The 10,709-nt window shown below is 58.9% G+C and overlaps 1 protein-coding gene across 2 annotated transcripts; it reads left to right on the forward strand.

Annotated features, from left to right (window-relative positions):
• The first annotated feature begins 330 nt into the window (after positions 1 to 330).
• On the forward strand, positions 331 to 8,443 carry GRHPR (glyoxylate and hydroxypyruvate reductase). Of its 2 annotated transcripts, none has more exons than XM_075410842.1 (9): positions 331 to 422; positions 500 to 630; positions 725 to 797; positions 1,178 to 1,294; positions 1,880 to 1,968; positions 2,666 to 2,770; positions 4,012 to 4,147; positions 4,799 to 4,929; positions 8,182 to 8,443. In XM_075410842.1, the coding sequence occupies exons 1-9, from the start codon at positions 358 to 360 to the stop codon at positions 8,301 to 8,303; spliced, it is 969 nt and encodes a 322-aa protein (XP_075266957.1). In that variant the 5' UTR covers positions 331 to 357; the 3' UTR covers positions 8,304 to 8,443. The 2 variants fall into 2 exon arrangements, with proteins under 2 accessions (XP_075266957.1, XP_075266958.1); XM_075410843.1 differs by lacking the exon at positions 8,182 to 8,443 and adding an exon at positions 8,012 to 8,173.
• The last annotated feature ends 2,266 nt before the right edge of the window (positions 8,444 to 10,709 follow it).

Here is a 10,709-nt window from a genome sequence, read left to right on the forward strand (position 1 = left end):
CAGTTTGGTGTCACCAGCAAACTTGCTGAGGGTACATTCTAACTCTTCATCCAGGTCGTTGATGAAGAAGCTGAACAAGCCTGGGCCCAGTACTGACCCCTGGGGGACACCGCTAGGTACCAGCCCGCCCGCAGCTCCGCGCCATCCCCCTCCCCCAGCTCCCACACCGCGGTACCGGTCCCCCCGCTCTCTCCGCCCGAACGGGGCGCGGGCGGCGGCGGGACCGCGGGGGGGCGCCAGAGCGCGCGGCGGCGCCCCGCCCCCCCGGGTCCCGGTCGCGGCCACTGCGCAGGCGCGTCCCGCCGGGGCGCCCCTCCCGGCGGTGGCCGCCCGGGGGCGCTGCGGGGCGGCGCGGCCATGGCGGTGTTCGTGACGCGGCGGATCCCGGCCGAGGGGCTGCGGGTGCTGTCGCAGGCCGCGGGGTGAGCGGGGCCCGGGGTCGGTCCCGGGTGCGGTCCCGGTGCCGGCAGCGCGGTGACGGTCGCGGTTGCCGCCGCAGGTGCCGCGTGCAGCAGTGGGACTCGGAGGAGCCGGTGCCGCGGGCCGAGCTGCTGGCCGGCGTGGCGGGGAAGCGCGGGCTGCTGTGCCTGCTGTCCGACCGCATCGACCGCGAGGTGCTGGAGGCCGCCGGTGCGTGCGGGACGCGTCCCCCCCCTTGTGTGTGTGTGTGTGTCCCCGTCCCGGTGCCCCGGGGCGACGCTGGCAGCCGCGCGGTGTGTTGCAGGGCCCGGGCTGGAAGTCATCAGCACCATGTCCGTGGGGTTCGACCACCTGGCCCTGGACGACATCAAGCGGCGGTAACCCCGCCGGGGGTGGGACGCGGGGGCGGCGGGCGGGGGTCGCCCGGGGGAGCCGACGGGGCCTGCACCTCCCCGGCGCTGGGGTCCGGCTGGGGCTGGAGGGGCTGCGGGACACGGGTGAGAGCGGTCCGTGGAGGAAGGGCCGAGGCGCCGGCACTGCAGATACCCAGCAGAGGTCTGGCGTCAGCGGCCTGCACAGAGATTTTGGGGGGGCACCCCAAGGCTGGCGGTGGTGACCCGCCTGGCCGCGGTGCTGTGCAGCCTGCTCTGGGTGACCCTGCTTGGGCAGGGGGTTGGGCTGGGTGACCCACAGAGGGCCCTGCCAACCCCACCACGCTGGGATTCTGTGACCCCGGGGACCTGCGCTTGCCTTGCAGAGGGATCCGCGTGGGGTACACGCCCGACGTCCTGACCGACGCCACGGCGGAGCTCTCTGTGGCTCTGCTGCTGGCCGCGTGCCGCCGGCTGCCGGAGGCCGTGGAGCAGGTGAAGAAGTGAGTACGGGCAGCGGCGAGCTGCGGCAGGGGCCGGCTGCGGAGCCTGGCAGCCCCCCTGCCGAGGGCTACGGGAGAAGGCGTGCCACACTGGGCAGGGGAAGCGGGGCTGAAGCCGAGGTTTCACCTGGCTGCCACCAGACGAGGTGCAGTCTCCTGCAGTTCCGTGACTGTGGAGACGCACTGCTGAGGGGCTGCGAGAGGGGCGGAACTCCCCTCTGTATGCTAGGTGGAGGACATGCGGGAGGGGGCACGCAAGGCCACCGCAGACCCCTCAAGGAGGGCAGGTGTGGTGGGTCTGGCTGGAGCTCAGTGACTGGCAGCTATTCCAGGGCTGTGGTTTGTGGTGCCCAGGTGGCAGCTGCTGCTGCTGCTGCATGCCCAAGGTCCAAGCAGGAGACCACCGAGGTCACTTGGAGCAGGAACCTCGGAGAAGCTGGCTGTAAGGTCATCTGTCTGTGCCAGAGGGGCTGGCCACCCGCAGCATTGTGCTCTGGCATACTTGTCCAAATGCTGGTCTGGGGTCCAAGCGGGCTCTCCCCTGCTGCTGTCCGACCTCTGTTTCTGTCTCGCCCTCTCTGCTAGCGGTGGCTGGACGACATGGAAGCCCTTATGGATGTGTGGCTATGGTCTGTCTGACAGTACGGTGGGCATCATAGGTCTGGGGAGAATAGGTAAGTGCGTGTCAGGTGCAAGATCTGTGTGTCTCCAGTGATGGCGGGATGGTTTTGGAGGTTCAGCCAAGGTGGTATCCCCGGTGCTCACCTCTTTAAAAATCTATGAGAACAACAGAGAGAGCTGGGTAGAGCCTCTCCAAACAGCGATCCTGACTCATCAGGCCCAGAACTTAAAGCATTCAAACTCATCCACTACCTCTGAATGCTACAGCAAACTGGATGTAGTCTTCTCAGGTTTCAGTTAAACAAATGCCCTGACAAAGTCCAAGATGACATGCTTGTCACCCGCTGAGTTGTGGACTTTGTCAGCAGGTGGCTCACTCTTTCCTCACTTTCCAGTTTGCTCCCTTGGGTAGCTTCACATTCAGTGTCCCACAGGTCCCTTCCCGCAGTTTCACTGTGGTGGGGAGTTTGTTCCCGCTCATGTGAGGAGCAGCAGAAGACAACCACTCCTCACCCCACTCCTGCCACGCCTGAAGCAGCCTGGCAGGAGGGATCCCTCCACAGCAACGCTTTAGCCAGCAGTGTGTTCTGCTGGCTGCTGCGCTGTCAGCCGCACCGAGCGCGAGCTTGCTGCGGGGCGGGCTGCTTGGAGGGGCCTGAGGTACCCCTGTGGCCCAGCGCTGGTTGCTGTGCGGTGTGTCTCGTGCAGGCGCTGGCACAGCGGCCGGACAGCCTTCTCTGTTGCTCCTAGGACAGGCGGTTGCCCGCCGCCTGAAGCCATTTGGGGTCAAGAAGTTTTTGTACGCTGGCAGTCGCCCGAAACCAGAGGATGCTGCAGAGTTTGAAGCTGAGTTCGGTAAGAAAGGCACTGGGAGCAGTGGTGTGGTCGGTTGTCGGCTGCAGGCAGCACGGAGTCCTGTGTCTGAGTCAGCTCCGGGGGCTGGGACGCTCCCAGGAGGGCTCGGGGACGGCTCCAAGGGGAGCTGGGAGGGCTCCTGGGAGGCCTCACCCGTGGGGTCTGGCACAGCGGAGGGAGGCTGCGAGCTGGAGGTACGGGGCAGCTGCTGGGCGCAGCTGGCGTGAGCGGCTGTGGGGCACCGACGGGAGGGAATGGCAGGTCCCAAACGCTTCCCGTGCAGCAGTGGGGGTGGCGGGGGGGAACCTGCCCCTTCCGAGCTGCGCAGTTTCAGCCCGAAGGCTGGGCGCACCGGGGCTCTGGCCGACCACCCACCGCAATCCTGGACTGAGCTGGTTTCTGCTGGGTTTGCCCCTCATCTTCCCCCTGTGTCCGTCCGTTTGTGTTTTCCAGACAGTTTCATTCCCACAACAAAGTAGAGTGTAATGGACAGAAAGAGGAGAGCAGCAGGAGACCCTGGGAGGAGGGGATGGGTCTGTGGGTCATCCCCCATGGGATGGCTGAGGAAACGTCCTGCAGAGAGGAAGGGTGGGCTGAGGCTGACCGCAGATCATCACTGAGAGTAGATGTTGGTTGCTGGACACAAACATTGGCTTTCACCTGCTTTAAAATGAATGTCACAGTCCAGCCAAGCCTGGGAGTGTCTCTTAGCTGCTGAACAGGACTTTTCCATGGGCCGGTTAGAGTCACGAGGCTTGCATCAGGTGCGGATTTTTCAGTCCGAAGCCAGCACGTTTTCAGTTGGTGCTTTTTTCGCTCAGAGTCGTTGGCAGAACTTTTCATGCTCCTTGCACTTCCCTCTCACCTCCAAGAATGTGCAAGTCGTTACCTGTAGGTACCGCCCAGAGAGATTTATTGCTGGTGTAAGCTGCTGCCGCCCTGTTTTGCTGTCTAAACATGAAATACACAACGGAGCCTCGTCTGGGCCAGACGGCTGAAGCATCACCAGATTCCTCTACAGCTTGAATGTAATTTAAAAGTGAAATGAAACGCTACAGCAGTGTCTGTAGGAACATGCGTGGTTTCTGTTTGGTGCTTGCTGGTCATGGCATCTCCCCATCTGTGGAGAAGGTCTCTCCAGAGCAGCACTCCCTTGCTGGCAAATCTTAGGGGTAAGAGGGTTGCTGAACTGTGTTGATGAGGTCCCCAAGCAGAGGTGTGACCAGCGTTCCTCCACACAGTCCCACTCACGAGGCTGGCGGAAGAGTCGGACTTTGTTGTGGTGACGTGTGCTTTGACTCCGGCCACCCAGGGAATGTGCAACAAGGACTTCTTCGCCAGAATGAAGAAGACTGCCGTGTTCGTCAACACAAGCAGGTAACTGCAGCCCAGCTGCTCCTGCGCAGCTGCGGTTGCGGGGGGAATCGGGTGGGCTGTGAGATGTGCTTCCTCTGGGAGTCCAGGCAGCGTGTACAGCAGCTGTACTGCGTGGCCTGCTCCCTCCAGCCTGAGGTCTCTTGGGAGGGTAAGGTGTTCAGGGGGCTGCAGCCTCCGTCTCCTCCCCAGGCCCCATGTCCCACCCCGGTGGGGTGGATAGACAGACGGGTGGCTGGTGGAAGGGTGAAGCTGAAGGTTTCCCAGGAGAGGGCTGTGACCACCAGAAGCCTTGCTCTTGGGGCGGAGGTAGCTGCAGCAGAGCTGCTTGCCGAGCCCGGCCGTAGCCTCCCCTTCCCCCTGCCTTCCTGTGGTGGTGGGGCACAACCCATGCAGCCCACACGTGGCACCCGCCCAGGATGCCCCGGGCTGCCCGCACCTCCCTCCACGGCTGTCCCGGCGCCGTGCTGCACGTGCCTGAGCTCTTCTCCATGCTGGGAGATGCAGGCATGTCGGAGGGGGCCTGGTCTCCGCTCGGGCAGCCCTGGGGACCGGGTGTCACCACCTGGTCTGTCCCGCATGGCCTGTGCCCTGGCCATGTGCCACCTGGAGCCCACAGGACACGTCGGCAGCCTCTCCCTCCGTGTTTGCTAGGGGGGCCGTGGTCAACCAGGAGGACCTGTACGATGCGCTGACCCACGGCCAGATCGCAGCAGCGGGCCTGGACGTCACGACACCGGAGCCGCTGCCCACTGACCACCCCCTGCTCTCCCTCAAGAACTGCGGTAAGTGGGCAGCCGAGCCCCCGCTCTGCTCCGGCAGCCTGTGCTTCAGGTGCTCCTGAGCCCAGGGCTGAGGACCCACCAGCTGGCTGGTGACAATTCCGTGTCCCCATGGGCCTGCCGGTGCGAACAAGCACTGGAACACAGAAGGACGGGAAGGTCAGGTGTACTTAAGGTGGCCATCGGAGAATGTGGGGAGCTGCTAGAGGGCAAGACCTCATCAACATGATGTAAAACAAGTGTGGGAGGTATTTTAATTCTCCAGAAAGCAGTTGAGATCAACTCATGTTTTAACACCTTCCTAATGGATCTCCATTTGATGGGCCAATGCATGGGGTGAAATTCACAGAGGAGTGTGATACCAGCAGGTGCCTGAATGAGAAACCAAATCCCTGCTCATGCACTGCCAAGCTCTGGTATTCTGTAAGGTCCTGGGCATATATCCTTCTGGAAAAGCTTTCCATGTGGCTAGAAGCTGGGCTTTTTTTTTCTGGGATGCATTAGGAGGAGTGTGGCCAGCAGGTCGAGGGAGGTTCTCCTTCCCCTCTGCTCTGCCCTGGTGAGGCCCCATCTGCAGCGCTGTGTCCAGTTCTGGGCTCCCCAGTTCAAGAAAGATGAGGAGCTACTGGAGAGAGTCCAGCGGAGGGCTACGAGGATGGTGAGGGGACTGGAGCATCTCTCCTACAAGGAGAGGCTGAGGGAGCTGGGCTTGTTCAGCCTGGAGAAGAGAAGGCTGAGTGGGGACCTTAGAAATGCCTCGAAATATCTGCAGGGTGGGGGTCAGGAGGACGGGGCCAGACTCTGTTCAGTGGTGCCCAGCGACAGGACAAGGGGCAACGGGCACAAACTGAAGCAGAGGAAGCTCCAGCTGAAGATGAGGAAGAACCTCTTCTCTCTGAGGGTGACAGAGCCCTGGCCCAGGCTGCCCAGGGAGGCTGTGGAGTCTCCTTCTCTGGAGATATTCCAGCCCCGCCTGGACGCGGTGCTGTGCAGCCTGCTCTGGGTGACCCTGCTTGGGCAGGGGGTGGGACTGGGTGACCCACAGAGGTCCCTTCCCACCCCTGCCATGCTGGGATTCTGGGATTCACTGAGTCTGCCTAGAGGAATCTCAGCCTCCAGAGCAGTGCAGCCACGGCCGGACTCGCTGTCTAGCCCATCCACTGTGAGCCTGGGCTGCTGGGCACGGGTTTGGCACTTGTGCTCAGAAGCTCACTCTTCATTTAAGTGCTGGCCTTGTCCTGACATCCACATTCCTCAGCGAGTATCAGCAAATCAGACAGCCTCGAGCTGCAGAGGCCAGCAAGTACTCACACTGTGGGATGAGCAGAGGTTTCTTTGCAACTGGTCTAGCTGCATCCCCTGGACAGCCCAAGGCAACTCCCACTCTTTTCTGGACAGTAACCGGTATCGGGCAGGTAGGAAGATGCTGGTCCCAGGATAGTGCATGTCTTCTCTGGAGGAGGTTACGTCAGATGAGGAGGGCTTGTTAGGAAGGTGCTTGCCTGGCCACTCGTGCTGCAGCATTGCCAGGGTGCTGGAGCAGAGGCAGGAGCACCTGCAACCCATTGCAGTAACCAGTAACTACTAGTTTCACTGGTTCTTTCCCAAAAGCTTGCTGAGAGCTGCCACGCAGGGCAGGGTGGTGTTTTTGTGCAGGACGTTGGCAGCCCTCAGCGTTTTCCTGGGACCCTCGTTGTTGCGGACTGAACGGCCTGGGCAGGGGGCTGTTTCCCATGGCCTTGCCACACACTAGCGCAGCTCTGTCCTCGCAGGCACAACACGCTGGCCAGCAGCCTGGGATCAGTTAGGGATGGCTGTGGCATGGTCACCGCCTTCCTTCGTGTGGTCCCCAGTGAGTCACTGGGCCCTTGCCCTGTGAAGCAGGGCCAGGAGCTCCTCCCGACAGGGAGTGCATGGGTCCAGCCGGTTACTGAGTGGGACTGGCTCGGCCGCAAGCCAGGCAGCCGCTCTTGAACCCCTTGAGGCAACACAGAGGAGGCACTGCTTTGTAGTTAGTTTCAAAAATAAACCATAGAGACATCCATGAAAATTTGGAACTCCCCATGACTGGTTGTCCATTTCTGAAGTACAAGTTCGTGTCTGTTGCTTTGATTATTTTTTTGCCAAAAACTACTTTTTATTTGTTTACTTTGGCTCCCGTAGTAGACCGTGTGAGAAATGATAAAAGCAGAGACTTTGTGGAAATATTTGCAGGACTTCAGAGATCTTAGAGCTCTGGAACAGCAGCAAGCAAGACACAAATAAATACATGCATGTTTACTTTCACAGAAACGAGGCTTTGATGATTCTGAAACTATTCACAGATTTCACCCAAACCTGCCAGATAGTTTCAGCAGCTAGAGGAACATGGCATAAGTAGAGCAGGAAGTGCTGACATTACTTTCACACCGAACAAGGAACCGAACCCAGCCTGGTTCTGGACTGGGGGAGGGAGAACCTACGTGGCCCCACAGCCCTTGGGAGAGCCTTCTACCCCTGGGGCAGCACCGTGTCGGGTGTTCAGGCTTCTGCATTGCCTGGAGTTGCTCTCTGTTGCAGAACAGAGGCTGCGGTGCACGCTTTTATCCATACCTTGGGCAAGTACTCTCCGTTACTAATGTTTTAATAATTTACTACTAAAGCAGCTTTGGCTCGTTCCTGTGCGTTGTGTAATAGGAGTCTTTTCACGTAGGTGGATAAAAATCCCTCCCCTGACTGTGGTCCATCGTGCCAGCTCTGTTCAGCACGGGCCATTGGCCTCCACACGTGCCTTTCCAGTGCACCCAGGGGTGTGTAAAACACGATGTTTCACAGCAGTGTTCAGGCTCTTGCCCCAGAAGGTGTTGGTTCGTGCCTGTCAGAGAGCAGAACCCCCTAAAGCTGTGTGGCCATCGGGCAGCAGCATGCAGATTCCACTGCATGTTCCTCTGCTGCAGGGATAGTATTTTACATCCACCACCGACTCATGAGTCTCTGCAGGACAGTGAGCACGAAGTCTGAATCCAGAAAGGAGGATCCACTCTTTGCTGCCTGTCGTTGGAGGACTTAAAAAATAACTCAGCCATTTATCAGGTGTCTTTTCCAGTCCTCAGCGACCGATGATTTTGCTCCACACTCCATGTGCGATGTCAGCTCCAGGTGGAATGGTGGCTGGTGCAGGACCTGGGTTGCCCTCCATGGGAAGACCTCTGAAAGAGGCTGCAAGCAGTCAGCGAAGGTAAGAAACGAGTGTATAACCCTCTCTGTCCCTTGCAGTGGTTCTGCCGCACATCGGGAGTGCCACGTACGCCACGAGGAGCACCATGGCTGTCCTGGCGGCCAACAACCTGCTGGCCGGGCTGCGAGGGGAGCCCATGCCCCACGAGCTGCTGCTGTGAGCCCGAGCCCCGCTGCGGCAGGGCCGGGTGTTGCCTTCCCCTGCAGAAGCCTCGCGGACCGGTCCTGTGCCTCCGCAGCGGCGTGCCAGCAGCGCCTGCGGCAGGGGAGCTGCTCTGTGGCCATTAAAGAGAAGCAGTGAGTGCGTTGTGCTCGTTTCGTTTGAGAGCGGGGTGCGGCCCGATGCGCGGCGGAGCGCACAGCGCTGGTGGGGGCTGCAGGCCTCGTGGTCACATCACCATGGTGGTTGGCCCTGGTTCAGAAAACACTTGCAGTGTCAAGACTGTTGTTTGTTTTCGTAGCCAGCACGTGTGTCACGTTAATTTGGCAGAAAATAAACCCCCTTGCGTTCTGACTCTCCTCACCGAAGTGAGAGGCTCGGTGCGGGTAGGTTTAAATTCTGAGTGATGTCCAATTTGCCACTACCAGTCCAGTCGCATTTAATACGTATATTAAACTACCATGATTCTGGATACACCCATAGCGGTCTGCACCTTCAGTCCAGTCGTGCTCATGAACTGGCATGGCCGCATTCGGTCGCGTTCAGTGAGAAACTGTGACAACTGGCTGCTGAAACAGGGCAGTTTTATTTGTGCAGCAGATATATAGGTTTTTTGAATTGCTGGTGATAGTGACTGCCTGCAAGAAAGCACGTGCAAATCCAAAACGCGTGAAAAGATTATAAATAATACAGCCTGGCTATAAACATTAGGGAGTAACGCTCTAGAGAGATTTCTAAGATTCCTGAGAAAAGTGCTCAGTTGAAGTCTTACCCCAGGCATCCCAAGGGGCGGAGAAGCAAGGCTCAGCCCGTCGGCCAGTCCTGGTTGTCGGAGGCAGTCTGAGGTGGAGTTTCCCTTGACTTGCTCACGGTGTTATCTTCTTTTCCTCCAAAAATCTACGGTGTTATCTTCTTCTCCGAAAATCCCCCATTTCCCTGGCTATTTTTATATCCTTTCTACCTTTAAGGTGGAGTTTGAGTGACTGTAGTCATACAGACCTTTTATCATGATTGGTGTAAAATCCTCTCGCTTCACGTTTAAAGGTAGAGTTTACGAAAAATCGAGAGCGCAGACTCGAAGAGGGGTGGTCGCACCTCGGAGGCGGGGAGCCTTCGGGATGGAGGTGTGTTTTGGTATTAAAATGATATTAAAACGAGCAAAGTTCACGAGAGGATAGCACTTTGGCAAGGTTTTGAAAACCTGTTGGCTCAGGGGGTCAGACGAGCTGCTTATCAGTTCTGGAGGACCATTTCTTCCCGCTTTATCATCACGGAGCAGGGCCACGGAGTCTCCGCTCCGTTCCGTCCTCTACGGTACATTGCAGGGAGTTGCTGTGTGAGTGGATTCCTCGCATGCCTGCTGCAGCTGTGTCCCATCCTCAGAGCTCCTTTTGATTTCATGCTTTTCCTCAATGGCTGAACACTGCTACGTTTTCATATAAACCTGAATTTTCAGATGTAAAACCTTAATTTTACTAATAATTCCACAACGTGTCGTACCATAAGGGAGCTGCTGCTGCAGCACCTGCGCTGGAAGCCGAGCGCCTCGGCTCACAGCCGGAGGCCAGGCAGTTCTGCACGCGAGCTCCCGGCTCGCAGCCAGGAAGGCAGGAGAGGCAGCTGCGCGACCAGCACAAGCTCATGGCTGCCAGGAGAGCTGCTGCCCGCCCGCTGCCAGGCTCGCGTTAAAAGGCCTTGCTGAGTCAGTGCCGGGGTGCGATGTTTCTGTTCTTCAGGTGCCTAAAGGAAAGCGTAAAAGGCTGGCGTGGCTCCCCTGGCATCTCCAGCTCTGCCTTTTGTACCTCACTCATTCTGGGCATGGCTCTGAAGTGGGCTGCAAACCGGAATGCACGCTGGGCGGTTCTGCAACCCCCCACTGGTTCTGGCCTCAGCTCCCCTCCACAGTTTTGTTTTTTTCCTGGAGGTGAAGTGGCACGTCTTCGTGCGAAGGAAAGCCTGAGCAGGTGCCAGGCGTCTGGCTGCCAGGAGAGGCCTGAATGAGCACATTTCAGGATCTGGGGGGGTTCTGTCTCTCCCACAGCGACTGCCCCACTTCTAGAAGTGGGGGCTGGAACCCATCTCTCGCTGCCAGTCCAGCGCAGCAAGCCCCTGCTCCAGCTGGTGAAGCAGTTGGTGAGGCGTGCTCCTTGGGTTGCTTCTGCCTGCTGCTTACCATGCCTTGCTTGAGGGCTGCGTGCCCTGGTGGCATCGTTGCCGTAAGGAAAAGAGAAGGGTGGCTGTGACATCGCATTGCCGTGACAGGAGGAATTTAACGCATTTAAAGCTGCTCAGAAATCGTGCTTGGAAATGAGCACACGTTGGGTGTGATTCCCAGGCACCAGGGTCAAGAGGGCTGTTTCCAGTTTGTGCGGCGTGCCCGTAAGCCATCTGCAGCAGGATCCTGCAC

The sequence above is a fragment of the Opisthocomus hoazin genome, chromosome Z (genome assembly GCF_030867145.1).
Source record: "Opisthocomus hoazin isolate bOpiHoa1 chromosome Z, bOpiHoa1.hap1, whole genome shotgun sequence".
In the NCBI taxonomy this organism is placed as follows: Eukaryota; Metazoa; Chordata; class Aves; order Opisthocomiformes; family Opisthocomidae; genus Opisthocomus; species Opisthocomus hoazin.